This window comes from Motacilla alba, chromosome 3 (assembly GCF_015832195.1).
Source record: "Motacilla alba alba isolate MOTALB_02 chromosome 3, Motacilla_alba_V1.0_pri, whole genome shotgun sequence".
NCBI classification, from domain to species: domain Eukaryota; kingdom Metazoa; phylum Chordata; class Aves; order Passeriformes; family Motacillidae; genus Motacilla; species Motacilla alba.
The window spans coordinates 54299429-54321495 of NC_052018.1; the positions used below are offsets into that span (position 1 = coordinate 54299429).

Genomic DNA, 22067 nt, shown 5'->3' on the forward strand with positions numbered 1-22067 from the left:
CTTATCAGCTTACCTGAATGCATTTTGGACTTCTCACTTGTGCCCTAATTTAATTACTTAATTATGAAGAATTAAGAGACAGTATTTTCAATGAGCGCTGAGAAGTCTCCTGTTCCTTTGCAGGAACAGGAAACTTCTCAGCGCTCATTGAAAATACTGGCTCTTAATTCTTCATAATTCTTAACTCTTAATAACTGGGTACAGCAATTACTGTACCCAGTAATTGCTATATTACAGATTTAGCAAAGGTGCATTGCAATTGTAGCAAACTTTAAACTTCTAGCCTGTTATTTCTTTTTCCAGCAGGTGTTCGTTTCACAGGACTTTAACTTATCAATGTCTCTTGTCATACAAAATACTACTAGCCCTCTACAAAGATGTAAAGTGTGAAATAACAAAATAATTATTGCTTAGTGTCATTTAGATATGTTTTATGCACAAATAAAGGAATTTGAATGAGAAAGTCAGAAAACGTCAGAAAAAAACCAACATTTAATTACAAAAAAACTTTTTTAAATTAAAAAACCAAAACAATGGCACTAAACCAAAACCAAAGTTATTTAAGAGATCATAACCACAGGTTGGTTGCAATTTTATACTGAAACTCTTAGGAACAGCTGTTCCTATCATCTGTACTTTGCTCCTGATTAAAATAACACCTAGAGTTCTAGTAACAAGTAATCTTTTACAGAACTACAATGTATTATGAAAACACACATCACTTTTGTATTACATGTCAAAAAAACCCCTTTATATTTATTACACTAGGTTCATAAATGTTTGCCTAAGCACTGTACTGCTTTGCTACTTTATTCCTTCCATTTGAAGAATAGGGAGTTTGTTCTACAGACAAAAGTAATTTGTCTTAGAGGATTTGCCCATAGTGGCACAGTGCAATACCACGTGGGAATACCCAGCTAGATGGAGCATTGAGGGCAGTACAGTCACATTAGAACAATTTCCTCTTTACTTATCCCGCTTTTCAGAACCCACCAATGCAGTGTTTCCTCTTCATATGAAGAAAGACTTTGACTTTAAGAAACAATAAATATACATGGTCCCAAAATTGTTCATATGCTGTGGATAACTAATCAGCAGACGTCTAATTTTTCTATGACCTTTCAGAGTTCTATTTCACTTGTACAGAAAAGGGAGAGTTCCAGTGGTTACTCTGTCGACACAGGGGCCACATCCAAAGCTCAGCAGAAAGGTCCTTTATTCCTTTAATCAGCTTTGATCACCTAAAAAAATGTAATTCAGTCCTTGATTGCAAGTAGAATACTCCCTGTGAGGTCAATATAAATCTCTGTGTGCACTGAAAGAAAGTATTTTATTCCAAGGATACAATTTCACAGTAGTTACTTCAGGTAGTCAGCACGAAGGTGTAAGCACTTGAGCACAGCTGAGCTAGTTTACAAATAAATTGTGAAGCGGGACACAAGCTAGGGAGCCCAAAGTGTCGCTCTGGAAATGGGGCTCTGGAGCTCCAGGCCACAGCTCTTTTTGTTGCAACAAGCCTCCTCAGTCTATAATTCATTATCAGTGAATTCCATGGGGAGCTTTCAGTCCTTTCCTGAAAAGGGATGGATTTGCAATAGTTCTCTGTTGGAGCGCTAATTTTTGAAGTGGTTTAGACAGCACCTATCAGCATCAGGGAAATCAGAACTTGATTTCTAACCTCATCCAGGATAAACCAGATATATAGCCAATGGTAGGTAATACCCACAGTAGACCCTTACACTGGTTTTGAGTGAAAGGTTTAGTGGTTTGCTACCTATGAAATTGAGACTACAGTTTCCTTCCACAGTTATTTTAGTTTTCCTGAAAGTTTTTATTATGCTAGTAACTGAAAAGTTTTGGCAGTTCACAAAATTCAACCTATCAGATGTCCAAACAACCTGAAATCGGTGTATGTAACATGGCTGCAATCACTGCTGAAATACCTAAAAGGTTTTTCTAGTGCATGACAATATGCCAGAAAGGACAATGCCAAGAGTAGTGAGCTTTAAACAGACCCACCTTGTCACGTGATCCTTTCTTTGCTTTTTTTCTTCCTTTTTTTTTGTAATAATCTCAAGAGCACAATCAACTGGAGTAAAAATAAAATTACATAAATGATCTAGCAAAAAAGCTGCATAGAAAGCATCTTCACAGTTGTTTTTAAATAGTTTTCATCAAACTTTAAATTAGGACTTCCAAAGACAAAATACATTGCATTGCAGTTTTTTCTGGTGAAATTCACACTTATTTGGGAAATTCATACGACTTGGTCAGGTATTTTTAATACTGTACCATTCAGAAGTGCTGATGAGGAGTTGGTTCTCTCTTGTACTAGCATTGAAAAGACCTATATGAACACAAAATGCTACACAAACAGTTTGTAGGTCTCTAATACAAAGAGTTTAAACACCTGCTTGAAAAATAAATTCTTCTTAAACAAGACCTACCAGATGGGAGGTAGCTTAGTGCCATTAAAATATTTAAGGTACTTATATACAAAATATATAAGGTACTTATGCTCATTTCAAACATGAGTGGGAAAACTGTGCTATCTCCAAAATTTTGCTGCAAGTAAAACTGAAAGTTTACTCGTTATAACTGTTGGGTCACCATTGCCTTTTCTTTTTTTTTTTTTTTTTTAACTGGATAAAGTTCTATTAATATACATAATGGTTGAATGTTGAAAGGACACACTATGTCTTTGAAACATTCAGCCGTACAACGTAAGTCCACAGGTTGGAGGTTTTGCCATTAGTTGTGATCTTAGCTCTGCTTAGGTTTTATAACCCACTCAGCATTTGGGTTGAGCTGGTATAGGTCCTTCATGTAGGTATCATCATCAAGGCAGCGTTCTCCTAGAAACAATAAAGACACATGGTTACACCGGTATCAAAAAGAGAAATGAAGCAACTTCCAAAGTTCCTGTTACTGTTTTATTCCATGTACATTTTCAAAGTCTCTCTGTGGTGTTTAACAAAGCACAATGGACATAAAAGCTGGAGGTGCTCCTGCCCTTCCTGTCTGCCTTGACAAGAAAGGGGACAAGAGGTAGAAGGAAAGAGAGAAGGGGCTGTTCTACCTCTGTGACACATTCTAGGTCAGTTTCCTCACATAGACCATGCAGATGGGAACTCCCCTCTGCAAGTAAAAATGGAGTAATGTCCTGATCCTCTCATGATAATATCCAAAAACTACATTTACATTTGCATAGAAGCCCATTAAAATTTCAGGTTATTTTCCCTTTTTTAATGCTAAGTTTGTGCAAGGTTTTTCCTTGCTAAGAAGGTGTTACTCCCTATCCTCCTTCTCTTAAGTCAGCTGTTCTGCATAGCACTTGTAATAGTTGCTGTACCATTTCAACTAGGAGGGGAAAGTTCTTGGTGCACTACAGGCAATTAATTTATGTCTAGTAGCAATGATGAAAATAACATATGCTGATCCATCAAGATCTGCACATTCTTCCCATTTCCCCACAGGCAAAGCATTATCTCATGCATTTGCAGCTCTATATCACAGCTCCTCTTCTACTCTGCTATGGAATTGGCTGGGGTGGATGGCACGTGCCAGACAGACATTTCCAGTACTTGCACTCCTGAGACAGGAGGCAAATACAGGTGGAATGGTGCAGCTGAGCTTGTCTGCCAGCTCTTTGGACTCCCTGCACAGAGCAGGCAAGAAGGCAAGACTGCCTGCTCAACTAGGCACAGTATCCATCTGCTCTCTCTAGGATTTTAATCGGAACCTCTGTGACCAGTACTGCCCATGGCTAAACTAGGTGTTCTCCTCTGCACAGTGCAGCATGATCAGGCAATGAGAGCATGGGGACAGCACTTTGCCATGTCCCTGTCCAGCCAGTCCTGGGCACAAATCAGTGGCAGAAGTCCCATTCAGTGCCCTGAAGTCCTGCAGTGTACTGACTACTAAAGAAATGTCTGCAGACTTCAGCAGCTGCATCTGCTAGAGGACAAGATCACAGCATTGTGCTTGTTACAATTATGAGCATAAGTGTAAGGACATGAGTGTGTCATGATCCCCTCAAGTCTTGTTCTGGGCTCCCTCTACACGAGTCAGGTACATTGGGAAGAGAGGCAGATGGCAAAGGTCAGGACAGTGGTTTTACTTAAACCTGTATGGCAGGTTAAAGGCAGGGAGATTCTCTTACTTGAACTGAAAGTATTAATAAGGACTAATAAGGACTGATTAAAGTTGAAATCCTCTGGAAATGAACCATTCAGACAGAGAAAAAAATCTAAGCTTTCTAACCTATGTCACAACAAAACAAAACAAATCTGCACTTTCTCTAAGAGAAATACAATTTCTGTCACATGTTTAAAGTAACAGTAAGTTGTTCCAGTTTCACTGGAATTCTGTCACAAAATCTTTTTTCCTGCAATGATTACATCTCTGTAGAATGAACAAGATATTTGTTCATTCTCCTTTAAAAAAGTCTTACATCTGGGATGGGAACCTGTTTTAACTTTATAGTTAAAGGATAGGAGATGTATATAGACACTGGATTTGCAAGAGAACACATAATACATTCATCTGGCACCCAACTATCTTGGTAACTTATTCACCAGACTTAGTAAAAACACTAAAACACATCTGTTGCAGGAAACATAGGTAAGTGCTATTTTTAATTAAGTCTTTTGGTTTAGACAAACATGCAAAAAAAATTCATTTATAATAGCAATTAGAATAAAACAAAAATTCTAGAAGTAGCAATTTACATATAGAATTGAAACTTGCAAAGGAAAGAAGTACTGCATGTAATTTTATAGTGCCAAATAAGTTTAACAGGTCACAGTTAAGGAAAAAAGTAAATGTAAGTCCAATCTACTACTGCTTTCTAGTTCTCCTTCTGTTTTCCTGAACATATGAAAAATACTCTGATAAGAAACTGATTTCTAATGCAAAAATACTCTTGCATATTTGGAAGAAAACTTTAGAACTGTGCTCAGAATTATACTTGGCATTAACTTTGCTTATCTGCTATTTACTTTAATCAAAAGGATCTGGAATAAGCAGAGCAGGAAAGACTAACTGTTGGAAAATTTTATCACCTGGTCATTTTTCTGGCTGAGCATTTTCTTCCCCTGAAAAGAACACTCTCCCCAAAGTGACACTCAAATGCAGAACATGAAGGAATGTAAGTTCACTCATTATGCCTCAATACAAAGAGATGAATAAGATGAACTTCAAGCACCTTTGTATCCAACCTTTCCATGCTTATTCACTGTACATACATATCAGGAACATCTGTTACAGCTGCCAACCTCCTCAGAGACAGATAGTAAGATACTACTAATATAATGATCACACCAACATCTCTGCTGTCTTCTCCACAAGGTTAACTGTCTGCCTTAGTGTCAGGAAGAACAAGGGGCATGAATAAAAATGCAACCACAGTGAATCCCATGGACAATGTGCCAAGGAATCCTATTCTAGCAAAAGAAGTTTTTCAGAAGCCATTCTTACCAATATTTCCTCCTATTTCATAAAGAAAGACCTCTTCTTTCTTGAGGGTTTGGACATTTCCACTGTGGGGAACAGAACACAATGAATGATGATATTATGAAAGTGCTTGTAGATCAGCCACCTAGACATGTCTGGGAGAAGTTATGCTAATTAAAATCAGCACTGCACCCATCACAAATCCTTACTGACACAATCAGTGAACAAGAATACCCTTACATGCTCGTGAAAATGAACATCCCTGCAAGTGAGCAATACACTGGAGAAGGTAAAATAAGATAAATATGAAAAAGCTGCAGGTTTTAGGAAAGAATTTCATTGTTCTTAGCATGTAGCTTGATATTTACCCTCTGATTTTTCTTTTACTGCTGCTGCAAAAATAAGTATTTCCGTCAAATATGCCATATTTCAGAAAAAGCCTTACAGTTGGGTGGGAAAAACCACATTCTTACTGGATTTAATTGTACTGCAACTAAAAGAAGTAAGAAACACACAGTGGAAAAATAAAGTCCCAGTATTACAAAGGGATTTTATTATTCTCACTGCTTAATTTTAGTAATATATGCTAAAGCCCAGCCAGAAAATAAATTTCTGACAATGGTGTATAACTCTAAAAACAGCATTTGGGAAAAAGCAGCTACTTAATCTCAACTAGTGTACCATATTATTGCTTTAGATGAATAGCTAGATATGATGAACACATGCATTAATTTTTTTTTTTTCAAAAGATTGATTACAATTTCTTCCTTTCTAAATGGATTTGAATGACTAAAATGTAGCTTTTGTTTGAAATCATTTAATGTGCATAACATTTTCACATCATTATACTCCAGTACCTATGCTGTTATATAGAAATGCATGTCCTGGGGTGACTTTATGATGCTTGTATTTTAAATAGATTTACATATATAAATGCATTATATATTTACATAATAAATGCATTATTTAAAAAAAAAAAAATCTTTCTTCTTTCCTCATTGCTCTGTTTTCTTGGAGTTCCCTTCTGACTTGTCCCCACAAAATTACAAAACTATTCCTGACCCATCAGATTAAATAGCAATTAATTTTTTACTAACAGTACTCATGTATTCCTAAAAGCTTCCTGAGCTTTAATAACATTTAAAAGCATTAATTCCTCAAGCTTGTATTTTGATGGCTAAATTCAGCCAAACCGTTCATGAACTGACCCGGCCTTTGAGTATTTTAAAACTTTTTTTCTTAATATAGTAAATGAAGAGACACTTCTCCCGACATGATAACAAAACAAAGAGGTGTTTATACCTTTTCTGGCTGAGAAACCTGGCTACTATATCTCCAGCTTTCAGTTCTTCTGTCAGCTGTATTGCCATGGAAACTTTGGAAAGATGAGGCGCTTGCACCCGTATCACTCCCTGAGGAACATCAGTCTGCAAAGCAATAAGAGTGGTGGAACAAAGCTGCTAGCAGCTGGCTTTGATGAGCTTCTCAAAATACAGTATGGAATAAGTAAGTAAGAACAGTGCTCTGCACTTCACTATCTACTACACTTCTCTACAAACATACAATAACTACGCCGCAGTTCAGTAAATTACATCCGACTTTCAAAGCTCTTTTTAACAACAGGGAGAACTTCAGAACAAAGGAACAGTAGTGTTTAATTATTTTTCAAAGATGCTAAGAATAACAATAACATTTATGCTATATTAAGAACACGCTTTGGTATGATAAGAAGCATGTGACACTGATGTGGAAAATTCTTGCTGCAGGCATGAAAACCAGGCAGTGCCCCCACACCAACCCTCTGCCAAAACTTCTGGAAGAAACCTGTCCAGTTCCATTTAATCTGAACCTCCTGCCCAAAAAAACCCAAAAATAAAAGAAAACACAAAGTACTCATGGATCAGTCTACTTTAAAGGATTTTTCTTTCCTTTTTGTAAATTTCATTTTTTAAAAACAGATATACACTACTGCAGGTTTTTCTCCCTATTTCTTATTGTCCAGAATATGTTCAGCTAGGCAACCTTCCCTATATAATAGTCTGGCTATATAATGGATTTGTATTTATTTCAACCCACAAGTCCTTGATGATGAATATTATTCATATTAGCTACAGAGAAGGAGGACAAAGGACAGCTTTTCTGCTCCACTTGCAGGTACATGACATTTGAAGTTACAAAAGACATAATTTATTTGTGAATAAGGTCCTAATTTCTGTTCTTGGAAATATTCCTATTCCTGTTTCATTATCATTTACCCAAACTACTCATTTTGATAGGAAAATAAACTAGGAGTCTCTGTACTCAGGTTAATTACGACAGTTCACTGTCTCCTTTCCCACCCCACACCCCTCCATTTACCCAATTGCAAGGCTGAACATTTTTTCTTCCATAATCAATGAATAAATGTGGGCACCTGTGAATCTAGAACAGCTTCTCTGAAACTATCAGAGTTAAATGAGTACAGGACAAGTACAAACATGAGCAGAATCGGAAGAACAGCTTCCTGACAAAGCTGAAGGCGCATTACTATACAAATGATGAGTTATGCTAAGCAATTTTAACCAAACAATCCTTTTGTGTCCAGTCTTATTATTTATCGATTTAAAAATACTAGACATAATAACTACTTCTGTCTAAAGCAGTAAGAATTACCATATTGAGAATTTGCTATGTAGTAATTGTGGAATCAAAGACTGATAAGATGCAAGAGAGATCTCTATGAGATTTCCCTTAGATTAACTCCGAATTTGTCACATCTGTTCTTTAGGGCCTCCACCTATAGAAACAGTGTCTATAGACATCTGCTAGGTAGTAAATCCTGCTAATTTTTTTTTGCCTCTTTCCAAACTTTTGGGATCCTGACAAAAAAAAAAAATTACATTTTTAATGATGAAATGATTGTTTATAGATGTCCCTATCTGGTCTTCCATCAAATTCAAATTGGTAAATTTAAACAAGCTTTCATTTTTGTATACAGTTCTTGATCATTTTTCCAACTTTCAGCTGGATAACTTTTTCTTTTTTTGTTTTGCTACACAGCAGGCACATGATGAATTATTTAAAAAGCAGTCTAATTTGAGTATATGAGAAAAAGAACAAGAAATGTCCACAGAGCTCTAACATTATGGTCACAGATCAAACAGAATAATTACTTTGTTTATTCACAAAGAATCATTATTAGCTCAGCTAATTAATGCATTTTGCCAATTTCCTCACCTGCATTTCCAGGAGAAATCATGCTCAGCTGCACAATATGTTCATGCTGCCAAACTATAGAGAGAACAGAACCTGAGCATCCCCTAGCCCATACACTGTGCATGTTGGTGTGAAAGAAAATGGAGCCTAAAACCTCTAAGAACTGAATGACAGGAGATATTCACTGGACAGCACAGTCCAAAATTCCCAAGTGAGGGGCCGGCTCCATATCACAACATATTAAGCTATGAACCTATGAGAGGACTGGCAACACACTGAAGAGTGGGTCACCAAAGCTACTCAGTTTACAAGTTTCCTCCCCTGCCTCACAGGTCCTCTCAGGTCAGATTTAAAACACTACAACCCCTGGCTGAATTAGGTACTTGCATTATTAAAAAAACTGAAGACAGCACATCCTTACTTGATTGAAAATACATTGGCCTACAACATTTAGTCTGCAGCAGGCGGAGCAGTCACTTGTGAGGTACTAATCTTCTTCAAACCCTTCCTTTCCAGAGGGGCTTAGAATCTATATAACACAGAGAAGAGCAGCTGCCTGACTATAGGATCTGGGGTGGGTCTCTTCCAGTTTCTTCTGATTCATTTTTCCTGACTCACTTAAATATTTTTCACTCTAGATGCAGAGAGAAATGTGACTATGCAATATTTTCACTAATGAAGGAATATTATGCCTACTTATTCAAGGTGCAAAGTATACCAGGCAGGTATGGGGCATGAACATTATGAAGAACAAAACTGATTTTCAAAAGGATCTTGCTACATGGAAGGCAAAGGCTGAAAGAAATGCAAAGCAGTTGTTCTCTTTGGGCTGCAAAATATTGCACCTAGTTTGGGACAAAAAACTAGAAAGCCATACACAGAGAATTTATTTAGCAGGTAGCAATTTTTTTTAGTAAATAATCTGGCACTGCAATGATTGACATATTCAGCAGAAGTCAGAAAGGTTACTCTGTGTAAATTCAAACAGATCATGCAAACAGAAGGGCCGTGGGATACAATTTATAGAAATAACCTGCACTAGCTCAGCCCAGAGCATTGCCATGTGCTGCTCACATGATAACAGCTCCCTTTCTTGGAACAACTGCACCATACAGAGGAATACAATGACAGATGGTAGAAATGTGGCTAAAGGCAGTAGGTAAATTTCCAGGCCTGAGGGCATCTTTCTTTGTCTGTCTAGAGCATTATTCAGCCCAACATCAACACAAACACTTAATCTCCAACAGTGACCTGGGGCCATAGGTATGCATAGGTATCCCAAAAAGCAATTAACCCTCACAAGCCCTCTAATATTAAGCACTCTCAACACTGTACAGATACCTCACTTTTAGTTTGCCATAAATGCTTTTTAACCTCTGTCTCAAAAGAGGAAATGTGATTGATAGAGAGGCCTCATCAGAGTTAAGATGAAATTTTATCCAAATGAGCTGCTAATAAGAATGCAGATACTGAGTTATTTCTAGAGAATATGGAGGTGACTCAGGTTCTGTCCATCTATGTTTAATCATGTAGGGTGCCACAGCAAGTGTTAGAAAACAGAAATTTTTCCTCAGCTTTTATTCAGCAGCACACAAGGTAATTAGGTATTGTGTTTAAAAAAAGACTGGATGTGGCACTCGGTGCCATGGTTTAGTTGAGGTGTTCGGGCACAGGTTAGGCTCAATTATCTTTAAGGTGTCTTCCAACCCAGTGATTCTGTGAATTCTGTGAAAGTTTCCAACAGGTTTCACTGGAGTGGCAAATTCACCACATGTCTGGGTGCCTCACTTGCCACCTGATAGTTAAATATAGTTCAAGAACTGCACTGGAAATTTACCTCATTTGTAAACTAAAGCAGTATGAATTGAAAACTAGGGAGAAGGAAAACCCAAACCAATAATTTTTCCTGAAAAAATGAGACTTTTTTCACTTGAAAAATGCCATAAGTTGTCATTCACAATGAAACCTTATCAATTTGTGAATATGATTTGAAGACTAATATGTTCTCAAGCACCCAAAATTACTGAATGCTTGCAATAAGCATGAAGGATTTGTAAAAAAATGTACCATTTAATTTTGACAAAAATCTCCACAGAATTCTCGGGCTTAAAGAAAATCATTGAATAGTAACTTTACATTTACATTTGAATAAGAATATTACACGAGGCTTCAGTTCTATATCCCCAGTGGATTAGAAAGGCATAATTTACTCTGAAAGACTTCAGCCTTAACTCCCCAGTGGATTAAAAAGACATATCTTTGCAACGAATTATATAAAAAACATTCTAATATCAGAACTTGAAACACCATTTACTTTTTTCAGGGTATTTGCTGTCATTTCGGTGTTGAACACAGGATGGCAGCATTAAGTGAATCACATCAACTCAAGTGAATTCAATTCCAAGAATTCTTTTCTTATTAGACTAAGAAAAAAAAATTCCAGTGTTTAATTAGCTTTATTTTAAAATCATATATAAGTCATTCTGTGTAAAGATTCTTGCAAATAGACAGATACAGAAGTAAGGCAAAGGGATGCCAGGGGAATTAATTAATTTTGGAAATTAAGGTATGAGTCAAATACTGCATAAAAATGAGGTAGGAACACTGAAATATCAGTCTCCAGCTGATTCTGGATATATAGCATATTTATTTGCCACATTCTATCTGCTTCAGCTTAACAGCTTAAAAATGCCTTTATAAGAATGTGACAACCCTTTTTTTAGTAACAGTCTGACATACACACACTTGGTAAGGAAACCAGACTGCTCAGAGCAGACTGCATTTCTACCAGCGACCACAAGATGACTCTACCTCACCAGAATCTTCACTGTGACTTCAACCCACAAGGGGGTACTTTCATACCACCCAAATGAGAGATTCTCACACCACCCATATCTGATATGTTTTCATTATGGTATCAGAATACACTTATTTGGTATTATCTGTTCATGTATTTAAACTAACTTTGGAGTAATGTACTTCCAATGCTTTGTAATTAAGGAAGTATATTGTATAGGCAAAAAAGTTTCAAAAAATTGTAATTATAAAAATTATCAACAATTTCAACATGCACGAGATGTATTTTTAAAGTTTTGATGTCAGTGGGAATAGCTCAACTAAAACCTTTCTGAACTACAGGAAAAATTAACACTACAATTGCCACAGGATTTTTGTATTTTAAAGAATGTGTGAAGAATGTTATGCTGAAACTTATGCCTCGACATCACTGATGGGTATGGCAGAAACCAATTACCTAAAGGAGAGATACTGAACTGTGTGTTATATATACTGGGGTAGGCTGGCAGTAGCCACTTGGACAATAGCTGCATAAGAAGCAGTTCATCAGTTTTTCATGTTTGTTTCATCCTTTTGAGATTTCTTGGGTTGGGTAGGTTGCGCATGTTCTAGCTAAAGACTGGGACAAAGAGTTCAGTGGTTATCATTTTTCAGAACAGAAATACACTGAAAAATTTGTGAAAACAAACAAAAAACCAGTACAATCCTCTAAACGTGTCATGCCAGTAACCCACAAACTGTAAAATCTACACTGACTTGCTATTTATTGAAATTCTCAATTAAAAAATGTATATATCCCCTCTGCTCTATCCACCTTTTCAATAAAAATTATGATCTTTTTAATAAAGCATTTCAGATGTATGTCTCCTTACATCATTAGGAGTCTTCTCCTGTTTCTCATGCTTTTCCCGGTCATAGGCCATCTTTTTCAAAAGTTTCTTCATAGCTTTGTCCTTTTTATCCTTCTTCTGGCTTTCAGTGTTTTGTTTTCTCACTTGGTTAACAATAAACTTTGGAATCTAGATAAACAAAGAGTAAGCATGAATAACTACATAGTTTTCTTTACCAAAATTTTGTAAGTGTCCAGATTATCAGGTAGAACTCTAAACCAGTGTTCTTTTCCAGTATTGATTATAATATAACTATAAAAAAATGTGGATTCAAATAATATAAAATTGTGAAACAGTTTTAAAATAACTCCATTTGTGATAAAATACTCCATTCAGTAACTTCTCAGGGGAAGCGATGTGGAATCATACAGCATTTTTACTTTTGTCAGCCAAAAACATTCACCTGACACTTAGTATGTAAAATGGTGCTAATCACTTTTCTTCACATGAAGCAAAGGTCAAAATTATTCCAAGCTGCTAATGGACAACACACCTCCAACTTGTTCAGTTTGTCTAACCTAGAGCTTTGCTTAAGACCATGACACAACTTCATGCTTAATCAAAACGTGGTTTATATGATATTAAGTTTGGCTCAAAAGGGCAATAAGTTCAAACACTGTGTTTCCTGCTAATATCTCTAAGCCAAAAAGAATTACCCATAGCAATATATATTGATAGACCAAATATACATATTCCCTAAGGACTTATTTTTGAGTTCACCTGTAGAACATACAATATTAAAACTCTGACCACCAGAGCTTAACATTAGATGTAATATTTTTGCTTTGCTCCCCTAAGAGTTACCTATGACCAAGAACCTAGCTGGATCAGTCTGATCCTTTTCTAAATCACAGATGTAACTTCACATGACTTCTCTATTCAGATACCCTGTTGTGGAACTTATCATCTTACCCCCCTTAAAAACACACTTACTGTCCAGAGAAGTTTTTGGTACTGAATCATAAAGCGCATGACATTTGCTGTCCCAGCTGCCATAACAAACTCGCTTTGTTCAATAGTCTTTGAGCCAAACCCATGAAACGTGAAAAGGTTTGGGGCCATCACCATTGCAACATTCTTCAACGTCATCTTATTTTTGTCTCGGTGATCAATTACCCGTTGGAGGAATTCAAGCAGTACCTGAAATAAGAGCAGAACTTTCAGCTCAACTCTGCATGTGAAAAGTGAAGCATGTGCACAGTTCAAAATGAACATATGAGTGAAACATGATGTTGCATATTTTTTGGGAAAAGCTCTTAATTCCTAATAAAACCACATTAAAAGCAATCAATAATAGAAGTGTGCATATATTGTTCACAGAACAATAATGCAAGGTTTGTTTCCTTCAAGTAATGAAGTAAAACATTCTTGTTGTTTTTGTGGCTAACATTTTCAAAAGCATTCATGTCACTTTCAGGCCCTGCACAGTAAGATTTGTTTCAAAATCTTTGTTATACACCTTTGTGGGTGTATAAGCAGCATCCCACAGATGCTTGTGAAGACATTACTGTTGGCATTTGTCAAACTGAAAGTGAACACAATAGTGCCAGCTGTCATGGTTATGGAAACATGGAGTGGCTAATTCTGTAAGGTAAGAAATTCACGAGTAAAGCATTGCATTGTGAATGACAGGTAGCCAGTTAGAAACTGGCAATTTTCAATTAATTTAGTTCCAGATATTTGTAGCGCAACTCAGGAGCCTTCTTGACTGCCTCCACACAATAAACAAACTCAAAAAGAAAGTCTTGTTTGAACAATAAGACTGAGTAGGATTTTTTGCCTGTAATAGATGATGTTCTGCATCCTACACAAATCCTGCATTCATTCTTGATTGTAACAGCTTTAACAGTAAGCATATTCTGAAAAAAAAACATTAATAGCTTTGCTACAAAAGGACAAGCACAAATTGGAAGAATCCATGTAACATGCTCCAAATAGCAACAGGAAGTGTAAACTTACAGTTTATTGAGAGTAGAAAAAACAGCACAGAGAAAAGTGAGGAATAAAAATGAAGAGCTAAACCCAGTTTATAAAAGGAAACTCACATTCATTGTATTCTAACACTTTATTTTTTGCACTGAAAATAATGACTGAGGAAAAAAAAAGGGAGCAAAACTTTTAAGAGAAAAGGTTGCTCACAGGGAGATTACTATCGAAATCCTGGAAAAATGTCAAGTCACATTCTTTAAAGTCATTTGGGAGGAGTTAGGGCCCTAAGATGTTTTTTTGGTTTTTTTTCTCCCAAAGTTATGTGAAATAGGGGGGAATAAAAAGAGTCAGTAATTTCAGCATTAACTTTGAATTGGAAAAAAAAAAAAGAATGTTCAAAAGACAATGGCATTCATTACAACAGTGGATTCACAGAAATAGACAAAACATTTATGCAGGAAAATAATATTAACAATTCTAACCTTCAGGGTGTCTCTGTTTGCTTCAGGTAGAAGGATAACCAAAAGATTCAAAGCTTGCAGTTGCTGTTTCCTCGTTGGGAGATCTGCCAATAAAGCACACAGACCTCAGTATTTTGAAATTGTTATTTGTACTCTTCAAAAAGTATGAGTTCTAAGCTGAAACTTCTTGCAAAATGCTGAATGCATACACATGGCTAATTATCATAGTATGACAAAGGACTGGCAGATCCTGGTTTTCTGATACTCATTTCCAAATGTTCTTTTAGGATTCAGTTGGTGTGACTCAGCAGTCTTTTGGCACTGTTTTCTAGATGTCTTGTGATTCCTTCTTTATTTTGCAATGCTACAAGAAGGGATAGCTAATAGTTCTTTCCTTTCTGAGCCTGGGCCCCAACACACCAAAGGGTATATCCAACACTGCCACAAAAAGGGACAGCTAATGGTTCTACCCTTTCTGAGCCTGTGCCCCAACACACCAAGGGTATATCCAACACTGCTTTCACAGTTTCTCTGGCTGCCTTCACAGTCACATGATGTCCCAAGTCACTCCCACAGAATGAACACCACACTGTAACTGAGTAAGGTAGGTCTCCAGTGACATAACCAACAGCAGCTGCAATGGCAAACCAAGAGCAGAGAAGCTTAACACGTATCTATAGCAGAGAGTGCTGTACCAAATGAGGCAATTAAAGAAAAACCATGTTGCTTCTGTCTTTTACCAATTGCTCAGTGGTGCATCATTCACCCAAGCTGCACAGTGAATGCATCGTTCACCCAAGCTGCAAAATGAATGCATCCCTACACTTCTACATCTCCTGGAAGAGCTCCTACGTTCTGGCAGTGCAGAAAGCCCCACATTTGTCACTTGTGATAAACTCCCTCCTGTCATGCTTTAGAGGACATGCTCTGGCAAGTCTTCTCAGGAGATTGCGAATGAATCAGGCCGTACATAAAACAAGTGAAGAAGGGGGTACCTGCACAACATAGTTTTATCACATGATTTCAAAATTCAACAGGGCTGTTCTCATGCATCCTGCTGGGATTCCAACTGAATTGCAATTTCAAATACATTTAATCCAAATCAACTCAGGAGACACCACCAAACAAAAATAAAAGTTCATTGATGAAATAAAAAAAAACCAACAAAACCCCTTGCTGACTACCTTTTACCATACCAAAAATTAAGGCTCTGAATAAATGAGTGGCAAATTGTATAATCATTTAAAACATCAAGTAGTGAGAGCAATTTTATCTACCTGCTTTAGAAAGACACACATTAAAAGTGAGGCTTAAATTTAGTTTCAAAACACCATATGTCACAATGTTCAAAAAGCAACAAGAATCAATCTTTTCCTAGGAAAGTAAGAAAAAATACAATTGCAAAACAATTAAAATTCATTACTTAAGAGTTTCTGTCTTCTCACCCAAGTAACAATTGAATTTTAGTTGCTTACATTACTAAAATTAGCAAATTAAATTGTTCAAATTCTTCTTTAAATATTTAATTCTAACCACACTACTTAGTCACACTATCATGAAAAACACTGACTACTGTCACAAAGATGGTCCTTTTTCTCTATCACCTAATCTTATTGCATGCAACAAGAAAAACTATTTAAACAATGGGAAGTGCTGTGTCTGTTTTGAAGCAAATCCTTTGGTTCAATATAGAAAGTGGTTTGGATCCTGGCACCTGAGTACTTCTGGGTAAGTAAAACCACATAAGCCTTCAGACAGCTCAGGAGCACAAGCAGAAACCCTCTGGCTCCAATCACTACCAGTAAGTGAAACAACCTTGTGGAGCTCTTTGCTGCCAGCACAATCTGAAAGTGTTCTGGCCAGTTTTAACTTGACACTCAGTACTGCAAAATCAACAACACTGTGTAGCAGGCCAAAGCACCAACCCCCTACTCCAACCAACCTGACAGCATTGAAAGGCAGCTCAGACCTGGGAGACTTGACATGGAAGTCAAGAATTTTTAAGAATACTTGTCAGTTTGCCTATTCATGTGAATTTTCTGATGCTGAGTTTAGCTCAGTTGGTTGGAGCATGGTGCTAATAATGCCAAGGTTGATGGTTTGATGTCCATATGGACCATTCAAAAAGCTGGACTTGATAATCTTTGTGGATTCCTTCCAACCCAAAATATTCTATGATTCTATGAAAGCCCCTCTTAAAAATGAGCCATTGCTCTGCCTGCAGGCAAGAGAAATAGAACTTGCTTTCCCTTGTTGACTGGGGAGTTAATGTACGTGGATTCTCACTCTGGATTTATTATCACCAACCCACTCTCTTCCAGTTACAGCCAGTATGCTTTCTGTATTGTAACCAACTGGCAAAGAAGACATTTTCCCAAGAACTTGCTGATCTCAAGGGACCACAGACTATCAGCAGTTCTGACTACTCTGTTCTAACTTCTCCTCTTATAAATGGATAAAATACCCTAACCAGTATAAATTATCATTTGTTGTATTTCCTGAAGAACTGCTTATCTTTGTTGTGGTTTTCTCTCGAAGCAAACACTATTTATAAACTGATACTGTCATACACATTTTCTGTGCAGCCCTTGTATACCCCTTAACTACTATCAGAAACATTAGAAAGTGAAAATGTGCTTTCATAGTATGTGTAAGCTATTAAAATAGCTGTTACGTGAAAGATGTTATTTGCATAGTAGCAAAATTATGCCCATCTTTTCTCAGGAGAACTCATATTGTTGTTATTCAATTTGTTTCTCAGCAAAGAGACACGTCTCTGCATGGGTATCAATTCTTTCAGCAGAGACAGAAAGGACACTACTCACTCTGCACATCTTGGAAAGCTTTGAGATATTCTACAGTGAGGAGTGGCTGAGGCAGTTCACGGATGAAGAGTTTTAAAAGACTTGCTGCATCATGTTGCTTCACATTTTCCCAGTTGAAAGTCCCTTCATAAAATTTTGCTTCCAGTTCTTGGCAAAGGCCCTGAAATGCAATGGATACAGAGGGCAGCAGTAATATTTGGCTGCTGCAAGTCACGCGTTATATACACAGCAATACTTTCCACACTTTGAAAAGGGGGGGAAGGACATCTGAAATATCACTTAACTCTAGTTGCTGCTGGTCTTTTGCTACAAAACAGATAAATGTGGGATCAGAAGTATTGCAAGCAAACACACATTAATAGGCAGCAGTCAAATCATATGGGAAAAAATCCCATGGGCCTGAGCCAGGGCCATATGGAATAAATATACAATAAGAAACAGATATCATACTCAAGCACATAAGGGTCATGGCCTCCCCTCCACCCAAATATTAAGACTGTCTGATATACAGAGCAGTTCTGAAACTGCTACCCAAGGGTGTTGCTATAGTGCATACATGGCCATTTTCATAAACAAATAAGGCAATTATGAGTGTTGACACACAGCTTCTTATCAAAATATACACTAAGGTGAGGCTGGTTCTCTTTTTAAAACACAGGGAATGACTTGTATAACTGAATAGCTGAATGTCTTGCCATCTACAGGGAATGCCATGTTGCTGGGCACATACAGTTTTGCCTAGCACGCAGTGTCAAACATGCCCTGTGTGGAAGCGGCCTGTCCTGCAAATCATGAGGTTACGCAGTGAAGAGCTCTGAAAGTCTCAGTCATAACTCTGGCTGGGAAAGGATGGGATACTGTTGGCAGCAGACATTACCATATCCCTGCCCTGCTGCCATGGCAGTGCTATTAGCCTTTCACAGATGCACAAATGGGAACACACAGTAAAGACCAAGTCCTTAGTCTATTGCTAAGTATCAGGCTTGATCTCACACCCACTTCATCTATTTTCCAGTCAGGCAGAGTGAAAAGTAACCTCAGTTCAGGGCCAGAGGCCCTGAGGCACCTCTCACAGGTCCCTCCTTTCTTCTAGCTCAGTTATTCTGGACAGAAAAGGAGGATAGAGACACGGGCTTGTTTTGTAAAAAATGTGCTGTGGAAAAGTATGGCCATAATTATTTATCTGGACAAGAAGGGCACATTGAACAGAGGATATTAGATACATTTTTAAGATACCCTTCTCAATAAATTTAACTTTGTCCAAATGGAAAATGGATCTATTTACAAAGAAAATGTGGACACTTAGTTTGGTATAAAAGTTGGATATTCTCAACTGTCCTCCAGAGAGATCTTCTGTCTCCACTGACTGTATTGGAGGTTCAAATGTGCAACAGTTATAATTCAGATGTCTAAAGTCAAGTGGGTATGATTTCCTGAGCATCAAAAGGAGCAAGCTTTAGAAACAGAGATGAAAATTCTCCCTCAGAGACTCATCACTTTCTCCATCCACATTCAGACCAAATCACTGCAGTAAATGCAATATTAGAGATACAATCATTTTATATGAGAGACAAAGGCAGAAATTTCAACTATGTGTCCTAGTGCTCCAATGCCTACATTTTAAAGTAAATGTATTTGACTATGGGGTCTATCCAATGCACTCTAAAAATAACCCTAAAATCTACAGAATATGATAGCAAAGTATTTTTCTGTGTCTTTCTATATAACTATATAATGAGGAAAACACTTTTTTTTTCTGTTTAAGAAAATTAAGGGAAAAACTTCAGTCCTTTAGTATGATAAATTCCTTGCTTTTTAAAAAGTTTTCAAATAGAATAAGTAAAAGAACTTAAAATATTTGCTAACAAAACTATTGCTTAATTTAAAGAAGTAGTTAATGCAAATAGAGAGGTTAAAAATAAATGAAAGCTGAATAGTGAATGATCCACTGTTTGGGAAATTGTATTAAGCTAATAAAATCAAAGAGCAAACAAATAAACAAAATCACTAAGAAATCACTCCACTTAGCAGAACCAATGTTAAGTGGAAAATAAAGAATGGAGGAAAATTGAAAAAAAAAAATTCGTATCTTAGTTACCAGTAAATAAACAAAACCAATTTCCACAATAATCCCTTCTTTTAGTTGTTTCTAATGAACCAGCAGCTGGACCAAGTTCTACACAACAGAGGCTGACAGACATCTTTGGACAGCTGAATCCACTTAAATGGTCCTTTCTGTTTAGAATTTAAGGCCAGTTCAGACCGTCTTTTTAACACATTGAGCCTTGGCATGAATCACACTGTGTATTTAGCTCCCTGCACTAAGGCAAACACTGGGGAAGAGCCTGCATGTAACTGGCACTCGCCCTGCGAAGTGTCGCCGTGCACAGACGTCCCTAACAAGATTGCGCTCGGCAAGCCGAGCACTTATACTGCTGTTCATAAAAATAAATGTGAGATGTTCTTCAGTGCACACTGCCTGCCTTGCCCTGTAACACAGGTTAAGTCCAGCTATTAAAAAAGGCTCACAATGCCAGGGAAAAGCTTCCTCCTGGGGTAGAAAGACGGTGTATGAACCGTTCAGATGATTAAACTGGTTCAGGGAAAAAGCAAAAGGCTGGAAAGCTCATGCCAAGAATTAATGAGATTTTGGCACAACTGAATTTGAAAAGGAGCTTTGACTCTCCTTCAAACTTCAACTCCAGTCTTTCCCCAAAACTACACTGAGTGAAAGCATCATTTCTCTGGCTAATATCATTCAGTTTTCTTTGTAAAGAGATTATGCTTTCAATTTTTGAAGATTTTGACAACAATGGGATGCTAAAATATAATTTGTATGACAAAATAAATTCAGCAACCACACATACATTTTGGGGTATATTAATAACCTGTGCAATGTTTTACCTTTACTCTTGTTGCAACTCCTGGTATTCTAAGAAGTCCCTCTGTTTCCAGAGTTGTCTCTTCTATCTGGGCAATCAGCTGTCAAACACAAACCAAACTGGCATGAGCAAAGATGCCAACTAAAAATTACTGGCAGATAGTTCTGATATATTGAAGCCTTTACGCTTCTGTCTCTCTCTCTGTGCACATGCATTTGTGCACACAGATTTGTAACAAGCAGAGGTTCAAACACAGTTTGCAAATAGATTACAGTTCTTGTAGAAGAAAACTCAATGTTGTTCTTACCCTTTTTTATGAGTCCTATTAAAGAGGAGTTTGTTTATTTTATTAAAAAAGAAACCTGTATGTTGTTTACCTCCTTCAAGCCTCCTCTGAAGACTGAAGAATTATTTTCAAAAATTACTGTGGCTTCAAAATTATATCCCAATTACTATCCTTGTTAAAATGTCTCCAAATCAAAATAAATCAAAATAATTAAGGTAACATTCTCATTAATACTCTAGGACTTTACAAGAGGAGAATTTAGAACTTCTAGGCTTTAAAGAAGCCTCTGATTTGCAAATTCTGACATTCTCCTAACAGACTCAAAAGTCTGCAACCCTTCACATGGATAAATTTGCAGAAATTCCATAAAAGTACTTAAAAACCATATAATAATTTTTTTCTAAATAATATGCCTAGAAATAGTCACTGAAGGATGGAATTAAGAGAATTTAAAACAAATCTGTAAGCGTCAAAAGCTGATGACATAATTTTAGCACAAATAGTTCCCACGATGTTTAACTAGGGCAGTGCCTTTGTTACATGCCTTCCTGCACCAGTGCTTGAGTAAGAAAAAGTATGCAACAGAGTTTTTTCCAGTTACAGAAATAAAAGGGAGTTTACCTACCGCTGCATTTATGTAACAGATAAATGCCATAAAAAAGATTGGACAGAAAACCCTACAAAGTTAGAAAACAGCACTAGAAGTGTCACTCTAGTGCATTTTCCATGTTTTGTTTTTTTTTTTTTAAAGTGCTAACTGGCCCCATCCAGCTCACCCTGTACCTGGTTTACACCACATCAGTGCCTGCCACTCACATCTGCTGGGCACAAAGACACTGTGGGCAGTGTGTGACCTGCCATCAGCACCACTTCTGGGGAAGTCAAGGTCTGGTGGCCACAGCTCCCTCACGAACACTCACTCCCCCTGGCACACAGCAAGAGGTGGCCGCTGGCCACCACCAACTTCCTGCCTGTGGGAAATCCCCTGTTCATCTCTATCAGGGCTGCCTTGCATGGCTTTATTAGCAGGCCACAGACTGGACTTACTTTCAGCAGAAACTTCTGATGACAACATGTAAATTGCTATTACTGTGAGATTCTCCAGTTGCAAAATCCCTGACAAAATTATGTCTTTACTTTTAATTTAAATTCCTCAGTGAAATAAAAAGTAGGTGTATTTTTATTTTTAATAAAGCAGCCTTCCTGTTAGCTTGCTTTGTTTCATTTCAGTGATAAACAAGATACATTTAGAAGAATGAACAAAATTGCTCTCGTATACTTCATATAAATCCCCAGTTCTAGGAAAGCACATGCTGCTGAGAACAAGCAGAAGAAATGGGAAACTGTTT

The 22067-nt window shown here is 37.2% G+C and overlaps 1 protein-coding gene across 4 annotated transcripts in view; it reads right to left on the reverse strand.

The window, feature by feature from the left end:
• Window positions 1-474: 474 nt before the first annotated feature.
• Window positions 475-22067, reverse strand: part of ARHGAP18 (Rho GTPase activating protein 18) — a 93653-nt gene continuing 72060 nt past the window's right edge. For all 4 annotated transcript variants that reach the window (XM_038131489.1, XM_038131488.1, XM_038131490.1 and 1 more), the window contains exons 8-15: window positions 20455-20532; window positions 17551-17710; window positions 14747-14829; window positions 13269-13475; window positions 12318-12464; window positions 6757-6881; window positions 5479-5540; window positions 475-2855 (exon numbers count right to left, since the gene is read on the reverse strand). In XM_038131489.1, coding sequence (XP_037987417.1) covers window positions 2764-2855; window positions 5479-5540; window positions 6757-6881; window positions 12318-12464; window positions 13269-13475; window positions 14747-14829; window positions 17551-17710; window positions 20455-20532 — 954 coding nt within the window. In that variant the 3' untranslated portion in view covers window positions 475-2763. The remainder of the gene's footprint in view (window positions 2856-5478; window positions 5541-6756; window positions 6882-12317; window positions 12465-13268; window positions 13476-14746; window positions 14830-17550; window positions 17711-20454; window positions 20533-22067) is intronic.